This window comes from Bufo gargarizans, chromosome 3, assembly GCF_014858855.1.
Source record: "Bufo gargarizans isolate SCDJY-AF-19 chromosome 3, ASM1485885v1, whole genome shotgun sequence".
Taxonomy (NCBI): Eukaryota; Metazoa; Chordata; class Amphibia; order Anura; family Bufonidae; genus Bufo; species Bufo gargarizans.
The window spans coordinates 115,754,657-115,782,283 of record NC_058082.1 but is presented as its reverse complement, the minus strand read 5'-3'; the positions used below and the strand labels follow the sequence as shown (position 1 = coordinate 115,782,283).

The following is a 27,627-nucleotide window of genomic DNA, read 5'->3' as shown; positions in this document are numbered from 1 at the left end:
TATGTATGCAGAAATCGCACTATAGGGATTATAAGTAAACAAACAAAAAAAACGATTTAGTGGGGTGACAGAAGCCCTTTAAGTTTTACAGACTTTCATGGTTGCATGCCATGAGTGGCAACCAGGATGAAGTGATCACCACACCAGGTCTGTAATTGTCCATCTCGCCTACATCCAAGCATGTTAACAAAGATTCAAGAATACTTGAATGGCAACAACAAATTATGAAAATTTAGAAATATTAACAATTGTTGTATTTTAAAGTTTATGGACCCTTTTGCATTGACATTTTTGTAGTTAATTTGCTGGTTAAATACAAAGCAAAGCAACTTTTTAAATAGTCTTCTTTAAAAATCTCCTACTATTTTGCTTCTGCAGAGTGTGTGTAACTCCTTCGCCTGTCTGGTGGTGCTGCTGAATCTGACATAAATCGGTCAGAGCATTACCCCTGTCTCTGTTAGCTCTCTCTGCTCTTCCCCATCTTCTCTCAGTGTAACATTCAGCAGCAGGGAGGGAAGAGGAGGGCCATCTGGTTGGCAGATCAAAGAGTGGAGATAGGGGAAAGCATCTAAGGAAGGCAGATCACTGAGGCTCTAGGAAGTGACTAAAGGTGTCTCTCTTTGCTGTTTAAAAAATTGCTAAAGTTAAAGCAGAACATACTTTACAACCTGCTATTTGGATTTTTACATGTAAGGTATAAGATAACAAGCCTTGTGTTACTTATCCAGCATCATGTGTATATTCGTTATGTGATTTTTATTTTTTTAGTATCCTCTTCTGGACAGACTGGGATTCTAGCATGCCACGCATAGAAGCAGCTTCGATGAGTGGGGAGGGACGTAGGACTATTCATAAAGAAACCGGATCAGGAGGGTGGCCAAATGGTCTTACTTTAGACTACTTAGAAGAGCGCATTCTTTGGATCGATGCCAGGTACGGCTTACCCATGTGCCATACATGAAGCTGAAGGCCAGCACCCCCATGGAATAAATTTTGGTCTAGAAACTGACTACAGTGTGTCATAGAATGTTTTCAGCGCTTATCTGAGCATTTTGTAGACCATATAGTATAACTAATTTACTCATTTTCATCCTGGTAAGTTAATGTTGCTTTGTTGCTTCCTCTAGTACGAACTTTAATTTAGAAATGCTAAATGAACAACTTATCCATTGTATACACTACTTACGTTCTATTTAAGAGTTACTTAGCTGTGTTAACTCCTTAGATCAGATGCAATTTACTCGGCAAAGTATGATGGTTCAGGACACATTGAAGTACTGAAAGGCCACGAATACTTATCTCATCCTTTTGCTGTCACACTATATGGTGGGGAAGTTTACTGGACTGACTGGAGGACAAACACCTTGGCAAAAGCAAATAAATGGACTGGTCACAATGTAACTGTGGTACAGCGTACCAACACTCAACCCTTTGACCTTCAGGTTTATCACCCCTCACGCCAACCCCTAGGTAAGACATAAAATATTTAGTTGTGTGCATTCATACTGCTGTAAAATAGTTCGATATTTTCCGTGAGTTTCTTACTGATGACATCTCCTCAGGATTGAACATCATAATCTGGTTGGTGGTAGTCCAACCCCCGGAATCCCTGCCGATCAGCTTCTGGCTGCTTTTCCAAGGCCATTGACATTGCGTTCATGTGTCACGTGGCCTAGTTGCCACTCTGCCTCATATAAGTCAATGGGGCTGAGCATTGTACCAAGCACATCTGCTATACAATGTACGGCACTGTGCGAAGGCCGTGGTGCTCACAGAAACATCAGTGCCTTCTCAAACAGCTAGTCAGCAAGGGTCCCGGGTGTCAGACCCCCAAAGTTCAGATGCTGATGACATGAGGATAGGTCATCCGTAAAAAAAAAAAACTGTAAAACCCCTTTAAAAAATGTCTTCTGTGCTTGAGATAACTGCCTATTTCAAATTTCTTCTTTGTTTCATTGGTAAATTGTAGCTCCAAACCCGTGTGCAGCAAATGACGGAAAAGGACCCTGCAGCCACTTGTGCCTTATTAACTACAACCAGACGTTCTCCTGTGCTTGCCCTCATCTCATGAGGTTGTCTCCAGACAAGAAGACCTGCCTTGGTAAGTGTGTGAAACTGTTGCCTTCAATAACAAATGTCTGGCAATTGTATAGTTCTTCCAGTCTGCCTCCATGCTCTGGTTGTCATAGGAGCTTTAGCAAACATCAGTGTCTCTGATAGTTAAATGGTTCTTTGTAGACATTATCATTCAGCTAGTTATACAGTCCACACAATATCCGCCTCAGTTTAGCTTTATCTAGTATAGTGTATGACAATAGTCTGGTGCAGGTTAGCCGATTGGTTTGATAGGATGCAGTATAGCTTTTGTCAGCCACACCAAAGACTCTTCCAAAGGTAAAAGCAGGTTAACTCGTCCTGATGTAACAGCCCATTGTTCCCGTTCCTTCCCGACAGTCAGCTGCTTGTTCAGTGACTGAGACCTCTGCATTTACCTGCCGTGAACTCCTTCATAATATGAGAATGAGGGATCGCTCGACCTCATACAGAATTATTGTTTCTGGGCAGCAGACCACTGTTTAGACCGCATGATCTGCTGCCCAGAAACGCAAACTGGTGTTCCTGCATAAACACCAGGGTCAACTGATGAACGAGTGTTTTGCTCGTTCATCGTGTGATCGGCAGCACATTTCGACGGGCACACTGTCGGGAATGAGTGTTCACAGGAACGTTCGTTCCTGATAATCTGTCCGAATGTCGGGCATTGTAAATCCACCTTAGGGTCTGCTCTGGCTGGCATTAACTGTTTTGCATATTTTTCCCATTTGTTGCCTTAGGATAAGTCTTCGTACACACACTTGGTCTCTTCAGTGAGACCCAGTTCCTCCCCCCCCCCCCCCCTTCCAGATTTGTTGGGAAAAGGAGGAGCATTGTATAAATTTGGTAATTGCTATTGTGTGTAATACCTAAGGCATTCACGTTGCCATTCTCATAATTGATTACAATATTGCTTGCAAAACAGCCATATTGTTTTTTTGACCTGCTGTCATGTTAGGACCAAAGCTGCTTATTTGTATGGCTTTCTGCCTCCTGCTTTTTAATAAACTGATTGATGCTTGGCTGCTGCTGTATTCCTATTCCTCCTTGAGTAGTCGTGCACCGAGGAGGAACGAGGGACTTGATACCGGGGTTCTGGTGATCGCTGGGGGTCACTGCAGTCAGGCCTCCAGCAATTAGACGTTTGTCACTTATCCTATCATTTATGGGAAACCCCATTAAAAATGGTAAACGTTCATATGAAAGAAGTTATACATAGGAATGTAATTACTCTTCTTCCCTTTCTGACACTTCTAGAATCCAGAAAATTCCTGTTGTATGCTCGCCAGATGGAAATCCGTGGAGTTGACATTGATAACCCATATTACAACTACATCATCTCTTTCACTGTCCCGGATATAGACAATGTCACTGTAGTAGATTATGATGCCATAGAGCAACGCATCTACTGGTCGGATGTCCGCACACAAACCATCAAGAGAGCTTTCATCAATGGCACTGGAGTAGAGACCGTGGTGTCTGCTGGTAATGGCCTACACTATTTTATTTCTTTCTCTCCTCCCTTAGAAGTACACAGGGTGTTTCTAAAAGATGGACCCAATTTAAAATCGTTATATCTATGCAACCACGAACCTTCCCCTCCCCCTTCCCCCAACACAAGGTGTTCTGCAGCTCAGCAAGACTGAATCCGCAATTGTGGTGGAGCGTGCATTTTGCTATTGATCCGCCCATTCGAAATTGTAATCGTCGCTGGTACCGACCATTTGAGCAACGCTTTTTATGTGAGTGGCGAGCACAGGGCGACCTCACACTTCAGAGGAAAAGATGAGAAGATAAAACTTGATAACTTGTTAATGTCATTGTGAAATGCACTGCTTTTAGAAAAGGTCCATCTTTTGGAAACACCTTGTATAAGACATTGTTTTATTTTGTATTTTAGTATTGTCAATGTATTTTTAATCTTTTTTTTTTTTAAATGCATTAACATTATATACTTAAACTTTTTTTTCTCTTTCTAACTTGCAGACTTGCCAAATGCTCAAGGATTGAGTGTCGACTGGGTGTCTAGGAACCTCTTTTGGACAAGTTATGATGCTAATAAAAAGCAAATCAATGTGGCTCGCCTGGATGGGTCTTTCAAGAATGCAGTCATCCAGGGCTTAGACAAACCCCACTGCCTTGTGGTGAATCCATTGGAAGGGTGCGTCTCTATATGATATATTTTTTCAAGTAATAGTAGATAATTGGAAGTAAAGACCGTCACATTTTAAGTGAATTCGCATTCGCTAACAAAAGTATAAATTTGTCTTAGCAATACTGGCAACTCAGCCCATTTTTACAGTGGTTTAAGCCATTCATTGGCTTGGCGTCTTACATTACACAATGCCATATGAGTAAGAGTCACTGGGAGACTTCTAGTCACCAGACACAGTGTCAGGCTCCATTCACACATCTGTATAATGGGTCCGCATCCGTTCCGCAAATGGCAGAACGGGTGTGGACCCATTCATTCTCTATGGGAAATGAATGGATGCGGTGAGCACACTATGGTCTCTTAGCATCCGCATTTCCGGAGCGCGCCCCTTATCTTCCGGTCCGCGGCTCCGGAAAAAAATAGAATATGTCCTATTCTTGTCCACAATTGCGGACATGAATAGGCAGTTCTATAGGGGTGCCTGCCGGGTGTATTGCGGATCCGCAATGCATTACGTATGTCTGAATGGACCCTTATGGTTAGAACTTCTTGCATGTCGTTGGGAAATCAGCTACTGCTGTAAAGCAGCTGCTGCGTCCAAATAAGATGAGCCTCTTCGTCATATACCATATGAGCAGCATTTCTACAGGCCACAACCAATGGTCCCACTAACCTGTGCACTTATAGGGGATGTGTCATCAGAAAATGACTTATTGTTTACAGAGGTGATATCATTACAGGCAGGATTAGAATGACATATCCACCATCTTCCCTCTGCACAGAGCATGCCTAGAAAACTCAATCTGTCATTATCTGGTTTTAACTGGGAGATACAATTTTTGGTGACACGTTACCTTTAAAGAGTTTGTCGCATCAGGAGAGCCCCTGTCTATAATCCTCTATTATTGCACATAGATTTCATAGAGAAGGGTCTCGGCACAGGACCCCCTCTGTGAGCCAGAACTGAGACATCCAAACAGGCAGTGTCTCTTGCTTTAGTGAGTATTATGCGTCCATGTATTCCAGCCATTCCGTTGATTAGCTGCATGTCATACTACATTCCCCAGCAGCCAGTACAGGTGAAGGCCTGTTGTCAGAAATATTCCTTGGCTATGTCAGCTATTTGCCTGGGCTCTTGGGAGCCAACCAAAAGTACTCAGATTGAGGCATTATTCACAAAATTGATGTCCGGTCAGTGATTTTAAGCCAAAACCAGGTGCGGCTCTAAACACAGAACAGGTGCAGATCTTTCCCTTATACCTTATGTCTGTGGAGGCTCCACTCCTGGTTTTGGCTCACAATCACTGACGTGTGATTAAGGCTTAAAGAGTGATAAGGTAAAAAAGGACCTTAAAGCAGATATGTCACCAGGAACTCCACTGATAAACCACCCAGTGTCTTGTAGGGCTAGCCCAGCTGAACGTTATGATACCATTCACTTAGTGATCTGATGCTTCATTCTGGAGAAAAGGTACTTTTAATCCATACACACATGAGCAGTTAAGTGCACTGAGGGTGGGTCCAAGCCACTTTGTGCACTTTTTGCTCCTCCTGCTTCTTCTGCCAGCCCCTCCCTCTCCTTAATTGACCGGCCAGGCAAGAGGACTAGGCAGGAACCTGTTCTCATCAATCTGGAAGGAGAGGGAGCGGGTGGCAGGGGAACCGGGAGGTACAAGGATGATCAGAGTGGCTTGGGCTGCCTCCTGTGCACTTAAAAGGAGCAGCTCTAATGAAGCAAGGGCATGGACATCCTCTTAAACCAGTGGACATTGAGAGTCAACACTTATAAGTACCTGGGTGTACTCCTCAATAATAAGCTGCACTGGGCAGGTAACATGGACGCACTATGCAGAAAGGGCCACAGCAGGCTTTACCTACTTAGGAGGCTTTTGGAGTGCAGAGGCACTTCTTGGGGCCTTTTTCAACTCTGTGGTGGCATCAGCCATCTTCTTCAGAGTGGCTTAGGAGCATCTCAACCAGGGAGAGGAAGAGACTTGACAAACTGAGAGGATAGGTCATTGGTAAAAGTATTAATAGAGATCTGGGTAGTAAGCATTGAAGTTGCCCAGTGTTATTTCTGCCTGCAGGGACCCGGCTCTATTAGAAGGTTGGAAGTAGGGCACAAGGGGATATGACGACTTCTAGTTGCTTGTCTGTCCCTGGCCGGCTTTCATGTGGGGGTGGACCAGACCAGAGTCGTTTCCAGTAATGTGGAAATAAGCAGAGGCATCTGTGTGGGAGAACTGGGTTCATTACGGGAAATTAATGTGAGGAAACAGTGGATCAGACATGGTGATAATGTCACGCACAACCCAGATCTGATCCAAGAAATGGCTTGCCGCGTTTCACAAAATTTATTACCGCACATATTCTACACATGATACTATGGAAATCCGAGATTTGTTCATATACTTCAGCAGCTTATCACGTGTGCTACTTTGTGGAGAGACTTCTTCTCCAATATACTAACTGCTTGAATGGCAGCAGCTTTACTGACAGATAACAGGAGCCGTGAGGGTTAAAAAGTCTGCTATAGGAGAATTAAAAACCAGTTTTAGCCATATTCAATAGAAAGAGAGGCTTTCCTCGGTTTGCTCTGCTTATAGGACAGACAAGAACCCGCAGTGATTTGTCACATGATGAAATATGATGTGTAAAATGATTCTTCAGATGCTTTCCTCACCGTTATGCCGATCACGGGCTGTGCCACAGATGAGACCCCATCTTTTGGAACCTGACAAGTATTGAATCTCCATGGAGCACCAGCTCTGGGGAAGTGAGGAATTGTACAGTTCCCATTGAAATTGTGTAATGCCAGACTCTCCAGAGTTAGTCTGCACCTCACTCGGGCTAATAAATGAGGATGAGAAGTGGGGCCTTACTCAGTAAACCATGAATGTCTTTAACGCTGAGTTCAGACCTGAGCGTTCGCGATGGAGCGCTCTGTATGCGCGATTGTACCGGCGTTTGCAATCGCGCATACAGAGACAAGCGAACGCCCATTGTCGCGCGTTCCCGAAAGTCTATGTATGGGAACGCGCGACAAGACGCCCCAAAGAAGCTCATGTACTTCTTGGGGCGTCGGGCGCTGTAAAACGCCCAGGTGAGAACCATGCCGATAGGGAAGCATTGGTTTCTCCTTGTTGAGCGTTTTACAGCGCGTAGGAACGCTCTGTAAAACGCTCAGGTGTGAACCCAGCGTAATAGGCTGGGTTGATAGTTGGATTTTTAAACCAGACTATACCTGTCAATGAACTGTTTTGTCCTTTATGCTGAACTCTCTAATGTAAATGTACTTTAGTCCTTCACCAATGCCAAGCTTGTTTGCGGTCAGTCAGTGAGGGCTCGCTCTCTTGCATCTCTCTCGGCTCGCTCTCTTGCATCTCTCTCGGCTCGCTCTCTTGCATCTCTCTCGGCTCGCTCTCTTGCATCTCTCTCGGCTCGCTCTCTTGCATCTCTCTCGGCTCGCTCTCTTGCATCTCTCTCGGCTCGCTCTCTTGCATCTCTCTCGGCTCGCTCTCTTGCATCTCTCTCGGCTCGCTCTCTTGCATCTCTCTCGGCTCGCTCTCTTGCATCTCTCTCGGCTCGCTCTCTTGCATCTCTCTCGGCTCGCTCTCTTGCATCTCTCTCGGCTCGCTCTCTTGCATCTCTCTCGGCTCGCTCTCTTGCATCTCTCTCGGCTCGCTCTCTTGCTTTTCATAGCTTTCTTCCTCTTCTCATTCTCTAATTTATCTAGGTAAGAAATTAGATGGGTGCCTGACCTGATGGACCTGGTGATTCACTGCACCCACACAGACATATGTCTTGCCTAGTGACTATCAGTGTGATTGCTCAGTAACCTACATGATGCTGTCTCGGGGTCCCACTTCCTACACCTGCGGTATATGGGAGAGCTAATGTTGTATGAGATACATGATTGAACCTTACAGTAATCCATCATGTGCGCTCCTCTGTGGGAGGCTGGCATTACTTTACTGTCATCATAGTCGGAGTGCAGGCTGTAATCATGGTCTAAAATATTGAGTAATGGTTGTGGTTTGTGAACCGGGTTCAATTTAGGTAATTGCCTCAATGTGATGTGCACGGCTCATCTTATTCTGGGCGCATGTGGCTGCCAGTCTGGACTTGAACTAATCAGTATGTTTCTTTTAGGAAGCTCTACTGGACAGATGGTGACAACATCAGCATAGCTAATATGGATGGCACAGAGCGACAAGTCCTCTTTACTGGACAGAAGGGACCAGTTGGTGAGAACGCACATCTGACATTTCAGCATACAGCTTACCAGTCATTTACTGATCCTTCCTGATGTATATGAGGAACTTTCTCTTTTATGTTAAAAGAAAGGAAACTGGAAAAGAATTGACCCTTGGTGATGGGGGAACATCAGTATGTGTGCAGAAACGGCTGTGCTTAGAAAAGGGACAGCAAAGCTTACAATCAGATTTTAGCTTTACTGTCATTTTTGCCTGTGTTGGTTGAAGAATATATGATATCACATATCCTGCTAGTGAAGCACAGTGATGAGTAGTCACAAATGATTAAAAGTAATGATTCCCAGTGCACAGAACCCACATTTACTCTTAGATCTGGCCTCACAGGTTATGGCTACTTCACACAGAACTGATGTATATAACTAGGAGGTAAATACCATTAGATTAATCTCATCATTCGTTGTCTCTGCTTTGTAGGTTTATCAATCGATTATGCAGAAAAAAAACTTTATTGGATCAATTCTGGGGCTGGAACCATCAATAGATGTAATCTCAGTGGAAATGTACTGGAAGTGCTTCTTACTATGAAAACCTACCTCGGGAAGGCGACGGCACTGGCTATAATGGGTAAAGATTCTGTGCAGCCCTCAGTTACTGAAACCTATGTTTTATTCTATAAGTTATGGCTATTTATTCCAACTATACTCTTATTTCTGTGGAGAGCAAGATATCAAATTTAGATGTTGGCCGAAACCTAAGTCATCTAATTTACCTGAAACCGGAGGGGCGTTTTTTCTCTCCATGTAGAAAATGCAGCAGATCTGTTGCTGCAGCCATTTTCTTGGATTCAGGTCATTTTTATATTGGAGCCCATCCTGTTCAGATCTTGTCTTTTCACACATTTCTCCTGGCGTTATTATGGGGTTCACAACAAGTCTATTACTAGGACCATTCCTCAGTACAACTTCTGTTTTCCTTAGGTGACAAACTATGGTGGGCAGACCATGCTTCTGACAAAATGGGAACCTGCAATAAGAAGGATGGGTCAGATCCCAAAGTCTTGCGGCAGAACACCAATCAAGTCATGCACATGAAGGTTTATGATGAGGAGATCCAGAAAGGTAGGAGCATGGCAGCATCTTCTGCTCGTATCAGGGTGAAAATATATCTGATGGAAGTGGTTTCCTCTTCTCTGGTGGTCCCACTGAGAACTTCATACCTCCTTTATTTTAGGAACCAACAACTGCTCCGTCAATAATGGAGATTGTTCCCAGCTGTGCCTTCCTACCTCCGCCACGACAAGATCCTGTATGTGCACTGCCGGCTATAGCCTGAGGACTGGACAGCAGACGTGCGAGGGTGAGTACAGCCGGCCTGCGCTGGACCAAGGATGATTCATATATGAGTAGAATTACATGCAATTTTAGATTATATGATTTGCTTGATGATTGTTCTTGTTTAGAAATTTGGTTAAAAAAAATGTATTTGTATCTGCTATATTATCAGCCATGTTGCAGCTTTTATTCTGTTCAAGGCTTTTTTTTGTAGTTTCCCCTATTCATCAAGTAAGTTAACATTAATATACTGTATGAAATACTGTTTTGCAGGAGTTGGCTCCTTCTTGCTGTACTCTGTACATGAAGGGATACGAGGCATTCCTCTGGATCCAGCAGATAAATCTGATGCTCTGGTTCCAGTCTCTGGTACATCTCTGGCTGTTGGGATGGACTTCCATGCTGGTAAGATCCACTGGTATTCAGGGCTTTGGCAGATCGTCTGTCGTACTATAATGGCTTGCATGCCTGCTAACTGGTCGGTCACCCTAGGTATATAATGAATTTTGATCAAGGGTTGACAATATATATTAGACTTAATGTCAATGGACTTCACTGAAATCTAATATGTATACGTTGGCATCTTGACTGATGGCAAATGTCAGAAGAAATGAGGAACCAAGAGGTGTCACATCCTGAAGTTTCTGGTAGACTTATATACCTCTCCACGTTGAAATAAACATTCACGATTATGCATGCTTACGGAAAAGTCAGAGAGGCTTGCACAGCCTGTAGGGACGGTGTCCAGATCTGGGCCACTCATGGTTCCTCTATAATCTGGCTAAACTGTCGCACAATTCGGCACAACTAAGGCTTCTCTGACTTTGTACAACCTGTTCAAAAAGGCCTGAGATGCACCTGTTTGTGCCAAAATAGCACCACATTTCTGGCGTAAAATTCTGTCTCAAAGTAAACCAACCAATAGTTGGTCAGAGAAAAGTGTTTTTTGCCTGCACCACATTTATCATTTAGCCTGAGCCCCTGTGATGCCAAATCTGGTGCAGGTCTACACAGCCTGTCTAAGTGTACGCCATCTTTAGGATTAGTAAATCTGGACCTTTATCTTCCCATTGCAATTGTCACTTTTACGTTTTATGTATGTTTCAAAAAAGATGTGTTATGTCATATTCTGTAATATATTACAGCAGCTTGCATCAATGCAGGTATGAAATATGTAAATGTGTATTAGAGGGAAATATATATATATATATATATATATATATATATATATATATATATATATATACATATATATACGCACTGAAAATTCTTTACGGTAACATGATTATTAATTACTTTTATTTAGAAAATGACACAATCTACTGGGTGGACATGGGACTCAGCACCATCAGTAGAGCCAAAAGAGACCAGACCTGGCGAGAAGACGTGGTCACTAATGGCATTGGCAGAGTGGAGGGGATCGCAGTGGACTGGATAGCAGGTTGGCATTGTGGACCATCTAACTACCATGACACTATGTTATGGCTCCTCTTACTTGATGTCAGATGCATCAGATACATCAATCCTATAGATAGTAAGGCCCATTTGGTTTTTGGCTGTTTTGATGTAAGATGCATAATGTTATACCGGTAAACTACTGGAGCATCTTCTCTTAGTGCTGAGCTGTGAACAGTGGGGCACGGAGTTGTAATATATACATTTGCCACAGTCTTGTTTTTAGTGCTGAGCTCTTTACTGCGTCTTACATCAGTTAAACCGGTTTCATCTAGCTCCATGGTGAGAACTATTAGGGTTCGGCCACATGGGGCAAATTTAGCTGCAGAATTCACCTTCAGCATTGCAGAGGGTGAAATCTGCTGTGGATATCCGCAGCATAAATAGACATGAAGCACATTAAAAACCCGCACTGCATGTCAGTTGTTTTTTTAATTAAAATATTAGTCAGTTTGGTGATTATGTTATATCCTTAAAGGGATTGTGCACCTTCGGGTGGGTTTGGTAAACCTCCTCTCCCTGGCCTCAGCTGTTCCACTGCACTAAAATTGTTGACCACAGGGGCGACCTTCTCCCCTTGCGTCATGTACGACATATGGGGCAGCAGGTCAGCGCTGCGGCCAGCGATTGACTGCAGCCGCATCAAGACAGAAGTTTACATCCTGAGAGTGCAGTGAGCAGCCGAGGCCATGAAGAGAAGAAGCAGGGAGCCAGGGCCGGGAAATAGGTTATTATGCTCCCCTTCACAGGTCTGCCCACGAGGGGAGGTTTGTCAAACCCACCTAAACGTGCACAACCCCTTTAAATGTCCAACTTTGACTGCCCTGGGGGAATATATCAAGTCTCCCATTTCTTATGCTGGTTCTAATAACAAACCCCACTGCGGTCCATGCACCAGGATGATTAAAAAGGTAATAATTCTGGTGCATCTTCGGGAGTTCTGTGAGCCAGTAAATGACATCTATGCCGGCGCAGATTTCTACTGTAATGTGCACCAGTTTTCTCGCACACATATTGATAAATGCATCGGGTTGTGGTTGACCGCCCACAGCACTCCTCCCCCAGTTCAAGACCCACTTTTTTATTTTTTTAAAGGGGCATGAGTGGTGGAGAAGTGAAAAAAAGATGCAAATTTTGCCGCAGAACACTTGCATCAAAATTAGTGACTTTTAGGTTTCAGAAATCTGGCGCAGAAGGATGATACTTCCCGCTATGTGTTTAAATCTAAATAGATGCAAAATTCTGTGCTAATTAACTTCTTCCATCCGCATATCCTTCTAGTGGTTTACTTCAGGATAGGTCATCATTATCAGATTGGAGGGGTCCGAGTCCTGACTAATAATTACCGGATAACCCCCTTTGACTCTTATATGTCTATGCAGAAAAAGAAACTTCTGGCCACTATCTAGACCCGGGATTGTGGACATAAAAATGACTTCATAATAATAGGTAGCGATTCACTGGAAAATCAATTAATATTGATTCCTCATAGGAGCAGTCCTGGCATATTTTCTAGGGTTACCTTGCTGTCTGGATGTGATGAGACGTACATTTTCAGAAAATGAGTATTTTCTTTAATAAGCATGCCATGGAAAAAGACTGGAAGAACAATTACTCGGGCTGCAGTCCTTCTTTTATTTTTTTTAATCATTTTTGTGAGCTGGATCCAGACACAGTATCAATATAAAATTCCATTTGGCCGTCTCGGATTCTTTCCTCCTATTTATGATTTTGTTGTCTGCGGCTCTCTCTTTTACAGGCAACATCTACTGGACAGATCAAGGATTTGACGTTATTGAGGTGGCTCGTCTAAATGGCTCCTTCCGTTATGTTGTCATATCCAAAGGACTGGACAAGCCCCGGGCCATTACTGTGCATCCAGAGAGAGGGTAAAATGCCTTGATGTTCAGTGAAAATATGACTCTGCATCAAGAGTTTTATCTCCTCTTATTCACCTTGATTTCTTTTCTATTTCTGTCATGTTAGGTATCTGTTTTGGACAGAATGGGGTCAGTTCCCTCGCATTGAAAGGTCATACCTAGATGGAAGCGGAAGAACTGTCCTGGTAGATGTCAGCATCAGTTGGCCCAATGGTGTCTCAATAGATTATGAGGTATGATGTGATGCTCCTGTTCTTCATGATTAACATGATAGCCTGGAGGATTGCAGCCTTCCATAAGGGTTAGTGCAATTTTTATTAGCATTAGTTTTTTTTTCTCCCTAAAGTAAGCATAGTAACCTTCCTCCAGGGAGATGGGAAACTGTCCTAAGACTCCCCTGCATAACGGAAACGAGACGGGTCCGTTATGCAGGCCATAGACTTCTATTATGACAAAATGCCTCTAAAGGCATAGAATTGCATTATGGTCCGTGGTAACGGAATCCATAACGCAATTCTGCTTTGACCACCAAACGAAGCGTGAACAAATTTCAAAATATGAAATTGGCTCATCTCTAGTGATGGCCTATTGCTAGATTATGCCACCACATACTGTGATCGATGGAGGTCGAACTGCTGAACCCCCCTGCTAATCCTTAGACTCTTTCACCTATTTTTCAGCAATGCTTCTGACCACCCGCTGGGCAGACTACTACAGCATAACCCCATTAACTTGTATAAAGCCATTGGTTTTAGTTGTCTTGTGTCACATGTTTGCTGGCATTGAAGTTGATATCTTTACTTCCACGCTTCCTGCCAGTAATGCTTCTGTTCCCCCAAAATTTCAAGCAAGGCAGAATGAATTTTCTAGCAGACAACAGATTACCCCAGTATAAGGGTCCATTCACACGTCCACAAATGTTTTGTGGTCCGCAAAGTGCGAATCCGCAAAACACTGCCACCGGCCATGCACGCTGTCCGTGTCTTTTGTGGCATCATTGAAATTAATGGGGCCGCAACCGTTACGCAAAATTGCGTGACGCATTCGGACCTGTGAACGGACCCCTAAGTCTGAAGTATTCGCATACGTCCTGGTTTTCAGCTACAGTTGGACTTGGTCGTTTTCGGTATCTCACATGATGCCTCTTGGGGCGATCAATCAGATTATTAATATTCAAGGATGCAGTGATAAATCTCCGCATTGCCTGTCTTGCAGGAAGGAAAGCTGTACTGGTGTGATGCTCGCACTGATAAAATTGAGAGAATCGATTTGGAAACTGGGAAGAACAGAGAGGTTGTGCTGTCCAACAACAACATGGACATGTTCTCGGTGTCTGTCTTTGAAGATTACATCTACTGGAGTGACAGGTGAGGACTCTCGCCGATGTTCCCAGAGTTAATTTCTAATGCTTTCTTTCTACCCCTCAAGTAGATTTCTCCTTTCTAGTCTATGGTAAGCGTCTGTATTACTGGTGTTAGAACTGCTTGCTTACCCTAGTTGTATCTAAAGGGTTAATCTTGTAGTAATGACTGACTTTAAAAGCTGCTTCCTTCCAACTAACAGTACAATTCATGTCACATAGTCTAGTTCACAATATATTTCAGACAGAGAATTTACCAAACTATAAACCCTGACTATCGCCTGGTATGTGAGACAAAACTACTGAAGGATTTTCTCATTTACCTCTTCTAGGATCCAGCGATTTGGGAAATTCCATGTCATTTATGCTTTGTTCACCTTGCGTTTAATCTTCATGGTCAGCAGATACACTGGGGAAATCTTCTGATGTGTGCGCTGAACATAAAGCTTGGTTGTAATTGACTATGCTTTTTAAAAGTCTGATTTACTAGTGCATTCCTGCCAGATACTGTGTGCACAATTATTAGGTACGTTGTATTTTTGAGGGTTAATTTTATTATTGAATACTTTTCAGAGTCAGTTAAATCTCTTTTTTTGGTACATTTTGCTAAAGAAAAACAAGCTGCCTAATAATTACGCACACCTTGATATAGGGTCTTGATCTTCTTAGGTCACCCCCTCCCTCATTACACACATACACATCACCTGATATGTTTCCATCCAATAAGCGTTCGAGTTTATATACCCTGGCGTTGGAAGATATGTATAAAGATGATATAGTCAAGATACTTGCCTAATAATTGTGCACACAGTGTATATGCCAAAAGGACACATTAAACGTATGTTGCACCAAAATCAGTGTGATCATAGCTGTACCTGTGCACTTGTAACGGGCAGGAGGCCACACACACAGTGAGGCAATGCATGCACAGGACGAGGGATATGCAGAACAGCCGAAGCCCTCCTGCACGCGACCGTATGGCTTTTTCAGTGTTTTGAGGTCCGTTTTTCACAGATCCATTGTTCCGTTTTTTATTTTCGTTGTGTGTCAGTTTCTGTTTCGTTTTTCCGTATGGCATATACAGAAATTACATAGAAAAAATTGGGCTGGGCAGAACATTTTCAATAGATGGTTCCGCAAATAACGGAACGGATACGGAAGACATACGGATGCATTTCCTTATGTGTTCTGTTTTTTTGCGGACCTGTTGACTTGAATGGAGCCACGGAACGTGATTTGCGGGCAATAATAGGACATGTTCTGTCTTTCAACGGAACGGAAATACGGAAACGGAATGCATACTGAGTACATTCCGTTTTTTTTTTTTTTTTTTTTGCGGCACCATTGAAATGAATGGTTCCATATACGGAACGCAAATAACGGCCAGTAAACGAAAAAAAAAAAAAAAAAAACGGCTGTGTGCAGGAGGCCTAAGTAAGGCTAGTTTCACACTAGCGGCAGGAGACTCTGGCAGGCTGTTCCGGCGGGTGAACAGCCTGTCGGATCCGTCCTGACGCTAGTTCACGTGTGCTTCCAGACTGCCGCTCCGTCCCCATTAACTATAATGGGGGTCGAAGTCATGGCGGCAGCACCTCAGCGCACGCCGAGAGGCAGCTGGATAAAAGTACTGCATGCTTTCAGAGCCTGCCGCCGTTCTCGGACTCCGGAATCGCCAGGTGCTGCCTGAATGCCACCCGGCCCTATTAACTATAATGGGGACCAGCGGTGATCCGGCCGCTACCCAGTAAAGATGCAGAAAATCTGCTGGACTAAAACTGTTGAGTAATGTATGGAAGACAGATATAAAGTAATTGGGTCTAATAATCCTTCATCTACATCATGTAGATGGCACCTGTCTAACGTGTATGCTGTGCTTTTGTCTCCCAGGACTCATGCTAATGGCTCTATTAAGAGAGGAAACAAAGACAACGCCACCGAATCTGTATCCTTGAGAACTGGAATTGGAGTACAGCTAAAAGACATCAAGGTGTTCAACAAAAACCGACAGAAGGGTAAGTACTATATCCGATATAAAGGTAATGTGAGATAGTGGAGGTTACTACTTCCATACAAGAACTTACAATGAACCCACTGAAGTGATAGGTCATATTCCACTCTGACTACAAAGAGTTAATAGCCATTTGTTTAAGCTGTTTAACTGCGGAGAATGGAGGTGTTAATTTAGGGACATTTTGGCAAGAACTTGCATTGTCCAGTAAATTTTGCAATTGTGGGCTGTATTTCATGTAAAACATGTGGCTCCTTTGTGCAAAAACAAAGCTGAAGAACTCTGAACTGATGGCAATTTTATTTTTATTCCCCCCCCCCCTCTTACGTTTTGTTCTATTTATTCACATTGCAGGGACCAATGTGTGTGCTGAAAACAATGGTGGCTGCCAACAGTTGTGCTTGTACCGAGGTGGAGGTCAACGTACTTGTGCCTGCGCCCATGGCATGCTTGCAGAAAACGGTGTAAGCTGTCGGGAGTATGACGGTTATCTCTTGTACTCAGAGCGCACTATTCTTAAAAGCATACATCTATCTGATGAAAGTAGCCTTAATGCCCCAGTAAAACCCTTTGAAGACCATGATCACATGAAGAACGTCATTGCCTTGGCGTTTGATTATCGGGAGAGTGACAAAGGAGGAACACGTATCTTCTACAGTGATATCCATTTTGGGAACATCCAGCAGATCAACAATGATGGCACAGGACGAAAGACTGTAGTGGAGAGTAAGTCGTTTGTCTGAGCGCTCTGAAATCTTTGGTTATTCCTACAAATGTTGATAGACAAGCTTAAAGGGGGTTATCCAAAGTCTAAGGCCCCTTTTACACACGCATTGCGCCCGCACGGAACCCGGACCCATTCATTTCAATGGGGCTGTGTACATGAGCGTTGGTTTTCACGCATTATTTGTGTGTTGCGTGAAAATCGCAGCATGTTCTATATGCTGCGATTTTCACGCAACACTGGTACCATAGAAGTGAATGGAGCTGCGTGAACATCGCATTGCTTCAGCAAGCAGGTGTGGATGCGATGCATTTTTCACGCATGGTTGCTAAGAGATGTTGTTTGTATACATTAAATTTTTTATTACGCGCGTGCAAAACTTATTACATCGCATTGCACCCACGCGATAAAAACTGAACGCGATCGCAGGCAAATCAGTTCATCACTTAATGCATCCGGACCTGATCCGAACACGCTCGTCTGCAAGGGGCTTAAAACATGAACCCCAATGCCCGGGCTCCTCATATAGATTATACTTACCCCATTTCCGCATCGCTCCTGATCCCCACACGGCCCCTGCTGCATCTCGTAGTGCGGCTCAAAACATCCAATAGCAGGCCGCGACTGTGACGAGCTTCCCTAGCATCACCCCTTTAAAGTGTTATTCCCATTACACACAGGCGCCTGGCCGTCCACTGTGCAAGGAACATGAGTGGGAGCATGGTTGTGTAGGCAAAAACGGTGAAGGCAGCATTGACGCCCTGTCTTTCTCTGGATCGGTTGGGGTGCAGGCAGTTGGACCTGCACCAGTCATGAAGAGATGGCATATCATTGCTATGTACCATCATTATGTGTGATGGTAGTAACCATTTAATGTCCTTATTGTGTGATTTTGATTCCAATGCGCAAAGTGCAAGGATATTCATAGTGGATGTACCCTGGAATATAACCAGAAGCAGGAATGACCAAAGCTTTATATTATTACATACTGCGGCATGTATTTGGTAACATATCTCTCCATTATAACAGATGTGGGTTCTGTGGAGGGGCTGGCATACCATCGTGGCTGGGACACCCTGTACTGGACCAGTTACACCACTTCTACAATCACTCGTCACACTGTTGACCAAAGCCGTTTTGGGGCTTTTGAGAGGGAGACCGTAGTCACCATGTCTGGAGATGACCATCCTCGTGCCTTTGTTCTGGATGAATGTCAAAAGTAGGTGTTGCTTTATTGCATATGTAACCCCCTATTACCCAAAGTGATTGTTATGGCAGTCTCTTGGGGGGTTGATATGTGTAATTTAATGGCCCTCAATGACTAGGTTAGACTCAACATTGAGTTTACTTACCTATGATATACCTATAGGTTGCATATAGTACATTACTAATCAAATATCACTCTATATATATATATATATATATATATATATATAATATTAGACACCTACTGCAGACACCCACTAGTAAAAAGGTCTTAAAGTGGTTAGATTTGGGAGTAGCGGACTTCATTACTTCAAGATATTTGTATATATTCATGTTATAATATGTCTTTTATAGCTTTATGTTCTGGACCAACTGGAACGAGCAGCACCCCAGTATTATGAGGTCTACACTTTCAGGCAACAATGTGCTGATAATCATTGACCGAGACATCCGCACACCTAATGGACTGGCAATTGACCACAGGGCAGAGAAACTGTACTTCTCAGATGCCACCCTTGACAAGATTGAGCGCTGTGAATATGATGGAACCCACAGACATGTACGTGAACTTGTCTCATATTCAGGCCATATTCAAGTATACCATTGAATCATTTTAATGAGATGTTACCTGTGTGCAGCATCAGGGCTCTTTTGACCTGTCCAGGCTTAGCTTTTAATTAGCAGTTGCAGTGAAGCATCAATTTCGAGGCCACTTAAAGGAAATGTATCATCAGAAAATTACCTATTGTTTAAATCACGTTTTTATGTTTGACACGTTTTTAAAGAATTTTTGATGGTTATTTTTAATTTTCCATTTCTGTATCTATATTTAAACAAAAAAACATTCAAGGGGTCATTTATTAAGACCAGCATTTTAGACATCGGTCTTAAAGGGGTATTCCGGTAAAGTAACTTAATTTTTGAAAAACTGCATTAAAGGGATTGTCACCTCGTTTTAGCCTATAGAGCTGCGGACATGCACGGCTAGATCACCGCTAGCATGTCCGCAATATACCTGTCCCATATCTAAGTGCTTTTATTGAGTGTAAAAAAAATATTTTATATATATGCAAATCAGCCTGTTAAGGAGCCCAAGGGGCTGCACTAACCGTTCTGGAGCCCAGCCACGACCCCCTGTGAAGGAGCCCAGCACCGCCTGCGTCCAGGAATCTCCTCCTTGCTCACAAAGTCAGATCGCCGTAATCTCGCGATGCGCAGCTCCTTCCCTGAGGCTGATGCCAGCACAGGGAAGGAACACTATGCCGGCACTGCGCATGCGCGAGCAAGAAGGAGATTCGGCGGACGCAGGCGGTGCTGGGCTTCTTCACAGGGGGCGTGGTTGTGCTCCTTCACAGGGGGCGTGGCTGGGCTCCAGAACAGTTAGTACAGCCCCTTTAAGCCCCTGCGCTGGCGGTGGATCTGCCAGTTATGTAGAGGCGTCGGCCTTTACATAGATTTGGTGTATCCAGTGCCAGTCAAAATGCTAAATGTTCGCTCAACACTAGTGTCTAACTTTATAGCCTTTAAAGAATATAACTGAAAAAAACAATTATGTAATGTTATCAGGAATACAGACTGTAACTTGAAACCCATCTGCAGGTGACAGCCTGGGCCTGCAGTGCATTTTTGAAACGTATAGTGTATTATGAAACATCCGAAGTCGATTTGCATAAAACTTTGCATATTGTACGGAGCGAGCGCTCCCATCTCTCTTCAAAAATGACAAATCTCGAACAACACAAAACACATGGCTGTCAACAACAGGAAACTATAAATGCGGTCACTCCATTTGCATTTGTTGTAAATATATGAAGATCTGTCAAAACTTTGAATCCACTATTAACGGCCAAGTTTTCAAAATAAAATCCTTTTTAAATTGTAATACCACTTATGCGATTTACTGCATAACATGCACAAGCTGCAGGCTACAATATGTGGGATGCACCACAAATGCAATAAAAACACGCATTAGAAAACATATATCAGACATACCGCACCATGAGAACCGCAACATTTCTGCGGCAAGTCTCCATTTTGCCATGGTACATGGTGGTGATGTCTCCTATATGTCAGTACAAGGCATTGAAAAGGTTAAAAAACCAATACGAGGTGGTGACAGAAAGAGGAAACTCTTAAACAGAGAATCATACTGGATTTTCCGACTTGAAAGTCGCCAGCCTCAAGGTTTAAATAAGAAACTGGATCTAATTCTACAGTATTAGGCCTCATGCACACGACCGTTGTGTGCATCCGTGGCCGTTGTGCCGTTTTCCGGTTTTTTTCACGGACCCATTGACTTTCAATGGGTCCGTGGAAAAATCGGAAAATGCACCGTTTGGCAGCCGCATCCGTGATCCGTTTTTCCTGGCCGTGAAAAAAATATGACCTGTCCTATTTTTTTCACGGCCAACGGTTCACGGACCCATTCAAGTCAATGGGTCCGTGAAAAATCACGGATGCACACAAGATTGTCATCCGTGTCCGTGATCCGTGTCCGTGATCCGTGTCCGTTTTTTCCTATCATTTCAATGGCAAACTTGACTTACATTTTTTTTTCATTTTTCATGTCCGTGGATCCTCCAAAAAACAAGGAAGACCCACGGACGAAAAAACGGTCACGGATCACGGACCTACGGACCCCATTTTTGCGGACCTTAAAAAAAAACGGTCGTGTGCATGAGGCCTTAACCAATGGCTTATTTCTCCTCCTTTCTTCCTCTATTTCCCATTTCCTTTAGGCTCCTTTCACACTGGCGTTCGTCGGTCCGCTCGTGAGCTCCGTTCGAAGGGGCTCGCGGGCGGACCCGAACGCCTCCGTCCAGCCCTGATGCAGTCTGAATGGAGCGAATCCGCTCGGACTGGATCGGTCTGGCGGCGTTCAGCCTCCGCTCTGCTCGCCTCCGCACGGCCGGGCGGACAGCTGAGCGCTGCTTGCAGCGTTCGGCTGTCCGCCTGGCCGTGCGGAGGTGAGCGGATCCGTTCGGACTTGCAGTGTAGGTCGGTGGGGGTGGATCCGCTTGAGGATGACACCATATGGCTCAGTCTTCGGGCGGATCCGTCCCCCATTGGCTTTGCGTTGGGAGTCTAAACGGATCCGCTCAGGCATCTTGTGCACTTCGAAATTTTTCTAAGTTATTAATGCAGACGGATCCGTACTGAACGGAGCCTCCGTCCGCATTGATATGATCGGATCCGCTCAGAACGGATCCGATCAAGCGCTAGTGTGAAAGTAGCCTTATATGTATTATTTTATGGACCATATGAATTGTCTTTTTGGCATGTTTTTACCCATGTACACATTTGTAGAAGGGAGGGGTTGAATTTTCAGCTGAATTTTCAGCCTGATTATCTCAGGTGAGAGACCCTCCCCCTCCTCTCTACAAAAGTAACTCACAGTGTATCTGAAACAGTCATGAGTAAGGGCTAAGATTGCATTGTGCCCGAAACATGTAGACTCTGCTTTCTGTACCTGGATTTTATACTGGATTTTCAATAAAGAAGCCTTGGATTACCACAAGTACAAGCTGGACAAAATCTATTTTCCTCTATAAGAGCCCTCCGTACAGTATTAGAATGTATTGGCTTAAATGAGCCGAAGTTATTACTTTGCAAAGTCTCGTGAGACTTTGGCTAATAACTTTAAAAATGTATTTCTACTGTTAAAAACCTTTTCCCGAACTCTGGTTCGGTTCCAAGTGGTACCTTCGCAAAGTAATGACTTTGGCTCATCTAAGCCAATACATTCTAATACTGTACAGAGAGCTTGCTCCGTACAGTATTCAAAGAAAGTTTTCTGTGAATCAATGTTTCACCCGAAGTCTATTTGCTCATCCCTAGATATAACCATTACCTAGATTATCTGTAAGAATGCATTTGTGAGACTTCAGGCTTTCCTCCGCTATTAGTGATTAATGTCGAAGATGCGGGCCAGTGCCTCATGTCTACATCTCTGTATTCTTATTTCAGTGGATATTAAAGTCTGATCCAGTCCACCCCTTTGGTCTTGCTGTGTATGGTGACTACATCTTCTGGACAGACTGGGTTAGACGAGCAGTTCAGCGTGCAAATAAATATGATGGCTCAGACCTAAAACTCCTAAGAGGCGACATCCCGCAGCAGCCCATGGGCATTATTGCTGTGGCGAATGATACCAACAGCTGTAAGTTATATTTTTTTTTGTCACTGCTGATAATTATAGTAGTAGTAGCAATAACTTCCCAGCACAGCGGATGCTGTTGTTAATTAACTGGCTATAGTGCCATGTATGTAAAGGTTATTTGCCACCGCAACAACATTTTTGACATTGGCTGAATGAAAAAATAAAATAAAAAATGAAGCATCTTTGCAACAAGTCAATTAAAAATGTCGTTTTGTTTGTACAGCTGCTTACAGACAAATCATCTCCATGGTAACAGACAACAAACAAACCCTGTGTAGTCTGATCCTGTGGTCATGTTTACTTCCACTTGTCCCATCCCTTATGCTAATCTATGTTTGGTAGGTTAGGAAAAAGTAGAGGACCCATATAACAGAGTATGACGGCGGAATCAGGCTGTGCAGGGTTTGTTTGATGTCTGTTAGCTCTAAGGGGGCATGACCACTGCATGAGGGCCTTCTGCTATGTGGGCATAGCTACTGTCAGGGGGCACAAAGGGGTCTAGGTGAGATTGGGCATGAATAGATAGGCATAGGGCAGAGTTAGAGGTGCCACTATGTGCACCACAGATCTTTTCCCTCCTTTGCTTTTCGGAGGTGGGGAGGTATGGTTTAGCACTGGAGGCTGGATGAGATGAAAGTGTTTCCTGTGTAAGAATTGTTCTATGCCAGTGATGGCTAACCTCCGGCACGCCAGCTGTAGTGAAACTACAACTCCCAACATGCTCCATTCATTTCTATGGAGTTCTGAAAACTGCTACGCAAGTGTGCATCTTGAGAGTTGTAGTTTTACCACAGCTGGTTTACCATCACAGCAAATCTATGCCATGAAAACTTTGAGTATAGCGCCACCTATAGGCTTCCAAAAGTATCACAATCATTGAGCTATCGAACTGCCTAGATTGCTAAAATTGTACAAAATTAATCCAGTTCATCCAAAACCAAATGTAAATGGTGTGACTGTGGAAGCCGTAAAGTAATGAAAGAAACAGCACATGTGGCTTCTTCCTCTGTATATCCCTGAGTGTTAATGCTATGGCTTTATATTGGTGTAGATCCCATTTTTGGGTACAGTCTTGGAACCTATCTTATCTTCGTAATGGATTGTGTATGATACTAGTGATTTGTGTGCATTAATACCCTCATTGGTGATAATACTAATAGGAGTCATTTTGCTTTCTTTCCAAGGCGAGTTATCCCCATGCAACAACAACAGTATATGTCAAGACCTCTGCCTTATCACTGCCGACGGGAGGATGAACTGCTCCTGCAGAGGCGACCGGATTCTGCAGGATGATTTCACATGCAAAGGTATTGCAATTTATTTATACAGTAGGGGTTAAGTGTTCCTCTGGACACAATACACAGTGAAGGAGGCCATGGCTTTCTTTATAGGAACAGTCTAAGATCTGCAACGCATTGGTTAAGACTTCTTGGAAGAAGGAGTAGTTGATAACTGGTCCTATAGGCTGCAGTCACCCCAGATACACTACATGATAACACTGGTGTCTTCTTCTCCTGAACAGCCCAGAACTCCACCTGCAATCCTCATGATGAGTTTGAGTGTGGTAATGGAGACTGCATAAACTACAGCCTGACCTGTGACACCGTGGCCCACTGTAAAGACAAGGCGGATGAGAAGCACTCCTACTGTGGTGAGTGTTGGCTACTGGGGACACAGACGCCAGTAGCCACACAGTCTGGAAAGTTTCTCCAACCCTTTGATTTGATTCTCTTCTGGTGACCAGCTTCTCTAGTGTTTCCAAATATAAGATGTGAAACGATCCAGCACATGAAGCATGATGATTGTCTCACACTACTCAGAACCGTGACCCCAATTGCAGCAAAGCCTGTGGCGTGTGGCTGTACCATAACAGTTCACAAGATATTACAATTTGTGCCAAGTGACACTTTCAACTGCACTGCTAGAACTCTACAATATCTTTTAATATTAAGTTATTTACATTTCAGTAATTGTTACCTTTTAAGGGGTATAACAATATCAAACAAGGTTGGTATATCACTAGAATCTGATGTCTGAGACCCCCATCCATCCTGAGAATGAAGGGGCCACAGCAGTGCTTTAGTGTTATGGCCCCTTTACTAGTTTACCTGCACAGCATCGCCCTGCCCATCCAGTGTTGAATACCCCTTTAATTGTTACCTTGTGTTTCAAGCTTACATTATGAATGACTGAAATAGTTCAGCCTGAAGACCGAGTATCAGAACACAATGTTCTACTTTATATTTGCCACTGTGTGATGTAATCATTCCCTAATTCCATTAGTCATCCACCAACCTCAGCAATGTCTGAGTCCAGTAAAGCCATGGTGCCTGTTATGTGATGAAGGCTATGAAATACACGGTTTATTGTTGTCCACAGCTAATCGCCGATGCAAGAAGGGTTTCCGCCACTGTCTGAATGGACGTTGCATCTCCACTGCCAACTGGTGCAACGGTCTGGACGACTGCGGTGACAATTCGGATGAGGTATCTTGCAACAGTGAGTATGTCCAACTGGCCAGCTTTTTGACCTGGTGTTTCAGATCTCCAGAACGTGGGTGTGATTTTTTATATATTTTTTTTATTTATTTATTCAACCCCCCCATATAAATAGTAGTAAAGGTTGCTTCTTATCATGTGTCATTATAGGTTCCCCACTTCTCTGATCTATTCTGTATCTTTTAGAAACCTCATGTGCCCCAGAAGACTTCCGCTGCCGGGATGGAAGCTGTATTAATAACTCAAGTCGTTGCAACCAGCTTCTTGACTGTGATGATGCCTCCGATGAGATGAACTGCAGTAAGTAATATGTCATAGATGAGCAAGTCTTCCTCTTCAATGGCTGTCCATACATGAGTGCAATGAGCTGTCAGGAACTTTTTAAAGGAAGGCTTCATAGCAGTAGGGGAGTAGTGTTCAGCTTTGTGCCCCTTCGCTTCTGATCGGCTCGACTTTCTAGAAGCCTGTACATGGCTTCCTTTGCCATTTAAGGAGAGCAGAGATGATTAGTGATTTGTTGAGTTCTCGGTACGCGGACCCTCGCAGATTAAAACATCTGACTTCACCCTAGCACGTCAAGCATTTTTTGAAATGTGTACCCTAGAAGTCCTTTGGGTGTACAGCTTTTTATTCATCTTAGTGGTAGCCAATAAAGATACAGCAGTCCAGTGTTTTAACTTGCCCTCCCGTGTATTTCAGGTCATTATAGCCAATTTTTACTGTAGTAATTGTTAGTGCAAGGGTCATGTGATTTTTGTTTTTAGTGTGTGTGTGTGTGTGTGTGTGTGTATATATATATATATATATATATATATATATATATAATGTATTATCCTTTTAGATTTTATATGTAGCTAACCATTTGCGCTCTTAGATCTGCTTACCAAACTCTTAGCAACAGAAGTCAGTCCTTACCATCCTAATTGGTTTTGTTACATTGTCCCCTAGATGTCACTGACTGCAGCAGTTTCTTTAAATTGGGCGTCAAAGGACTAACATTCCAAAAGTGTGAGAAGACCTCTCTCTGCTACAGCCCCACCTGGGTCTGTGATGGGTCAAATGACTGTGGTGACTTCACAGACGAGATGAACTGCCCAGGTAGGCAACCCATAAATAAGCGAAAATGTTCAACTTGTAGAAAGGATGAATACACTATAAACTATATTAATAACGTCATATTTCATTTTCTCTAGGTATTCGCAAGCCACGGTGTCCAGTGAATTATTTTGCCTGTCCAAGTGGCCGCTGCATTCCTATGAGCTGGACTTGTGATAAGGAGAATGACTGTGACAATGGAGAGGATGAAACGCATTGCGGTAAGGAAGTGAGAAGAACCAGTGATTTCGGAGAGGCTGCTTCATTGTTAGGAGAGAGAAATATTTTCGGAAAAAAAAAATATATAGATAATGTAGGCAATTATTTCATAATTTTCCCAGAACATTAGTGGTTTATCCTAAGAATCAACCTGCGAAGTGTATACAGCTAAGTTCCAGCAAGAACCTGCAGCACTGCCAATCTCTCAGAGGAGCAGTACAGAAAGATCCATGCACACATTGCACTTTATTGTTAAATTTCTATATGATGATATACATTAAAGGGGTTAGCCAGGAAATGATAATAATGACCTATCCTCAGGCTCCCAGCAGCTCTGTACATCGTATAGTGGCTGTACTTGGTATTGCAACTCAGCCCTATTGTCTTCAATGGGGCTGAGCTGCAAATAGGGCATGCGACTGATGTACGGTCAAGGCACATGGTCTAGAAAGAACCCCGGGCACTCACTGAGCGCCTGACCCCTTCTAACATCTTATCAGCAGGGGTCCCTGGAGATTTCCTTCTGCTGTTCAATATGGTTGCCAGGGATTGAACCCCTATAGAGCACACATTGAACGCCTATCCTGGAAACCCCATTAAAGGGCATTCTTGATTGAGATTTTGTCATCTTTTTTTTCCAGACAAGTTTTGCACCTCTATGCAGTTCGAGTGCAATAACCACCGTTGTATCTCTAAACACTGGGTGTGCGATGGATCCGACGACTGTGGGGATAAATCTGATGAGGATATCCGATGCCGTAAGTCAATACTCAAGATTTGGCCTTCCTGTCCTTCAAATGGAAGATGTTGGCAGCAATTATTTCTTGTGTTCCAGAATCTGCTACATGCAGTCCTGAAGCCTTCCAGTGCCCCAGTACCCATGTGTGTGTACCTCGCCGCTGGCTGTGTGATGGAGATAAAGACTGCCAAGATGGAGCAGATGAAAGCGTCCATGCTGGCTGTGGTGAGCAGATGTCTGCTTCTCTTTTAAAAACTGTTGTATATACAGTGGGACCTGTGTAAAAGACCATGTGGTTGAGAGGACCACTCTGATGAAGAGAGTTTTTCGGTGATAGGTTTTCTCTGTATAATTCTGACTTGTTGTATACGTTGGTGTGAAGGTCCTAACACATTTATTTCAGAAGAAAGTATTTGTTGCTGGCTGATTGGCCCAGTCCTGTTAGTTTAATCTCATTAGAGGTAATTCTTCAGCTGTTTGAAAAAGG

At 43.5% G+C, this 27,627-nt stretch overlaps 1 protein-coding gene across 1 annotated transcript in view; it reads left to right on the top strand.

The window, feature by feature from the left end:
- Positions 1–27,627, top strand: part of LRP1 (LDL receptor related protein 1) — a 275,009-nt gene that overhangs the window by 184,167 nt on the left and 63,215 nt on the right. Inside the window, exons 26-52 of the mRNA XM_044283959.1 lie at positions 769–933; positions 1,226–1,470; positions 1,970–2,101; positions 3,352–3,579; positions 4,081–4,255; positions 8,402–8,496; positions 8,941–9,090; positions 9,444–9,584; positions 9,697–9,822; positions 10,071–10,202; positions 11,104–11,238; positions 13,012–13,141; positions 13,239–13,365; positions 14,348–14,499; positions 16,380–16,504; positions 16,855–17,226; positions 18,254–18,443; positions 18,785–18,989; positions 22,397–22,589; positions 23,774–23,896; positions 24,112–24,240; positions 24,969–25,088; positions 25,274–25,387; positions 26,036–26,185; positions 26,281–26,403; positions 27,043–27,159; positions 27,237–27,365. Coding sequence (XP_044139894.1) covers positions 769–933; positions 1,226–1,470; positions 1,970–2,101; positions 3,352–3,579; positions 4,081–4,255; positions 8,402–8,496; positions 8,941–9,090; positions 9,444–9,584; positions 9,697–9,822; positions 10,071–10,202; positions 11,104–11,238; positions 13,012–13,141; positions 13,239–13,365; positions 14,348–14,499; positions 16,380–16,504; positions 16,855–17,226; positions 18,254–18,443; positions 18,785–18,989; positions 22,397–22,589; positions 23,774–23,896; positions 24,112–24,240; positions 24,969–25,088; positions 25,274–25,387; positions 26,036–26,185; positions 26,281–26,403; positions 27,043–27,159; positions 27,237–27,365 — 4,223 coding nt within the window. The remainder of the gene's footprint in view (positions 1–768; positions 934–1,225; positions 1,471–1,969; positions 2,102–3,351; positions 3,580–4,080; positions 4,256–8,401; positions 8,497–8,940; positions 9,091–9,443; positions 9,585–9,696; positions 9,823–10,070; positions 10,203–11,103; positions 11,239–13,011; positions 13,142–13,238; positions 13,366–14,347; positions 14,500–16,379; positions 16,505–16,854; positions 17,227–18,253; positions 18,444–18,784; positions 18,990–22,396; positions 22,590–23,773; positions 23,897–24,111; positions 24,241–24,968; positions 25,089–25,273; positions 25,388–26,035; positions 26,186–26,280; positions 26,404–27,042; positions 27,160–27,236; positions 27,366–27,627) is intronic.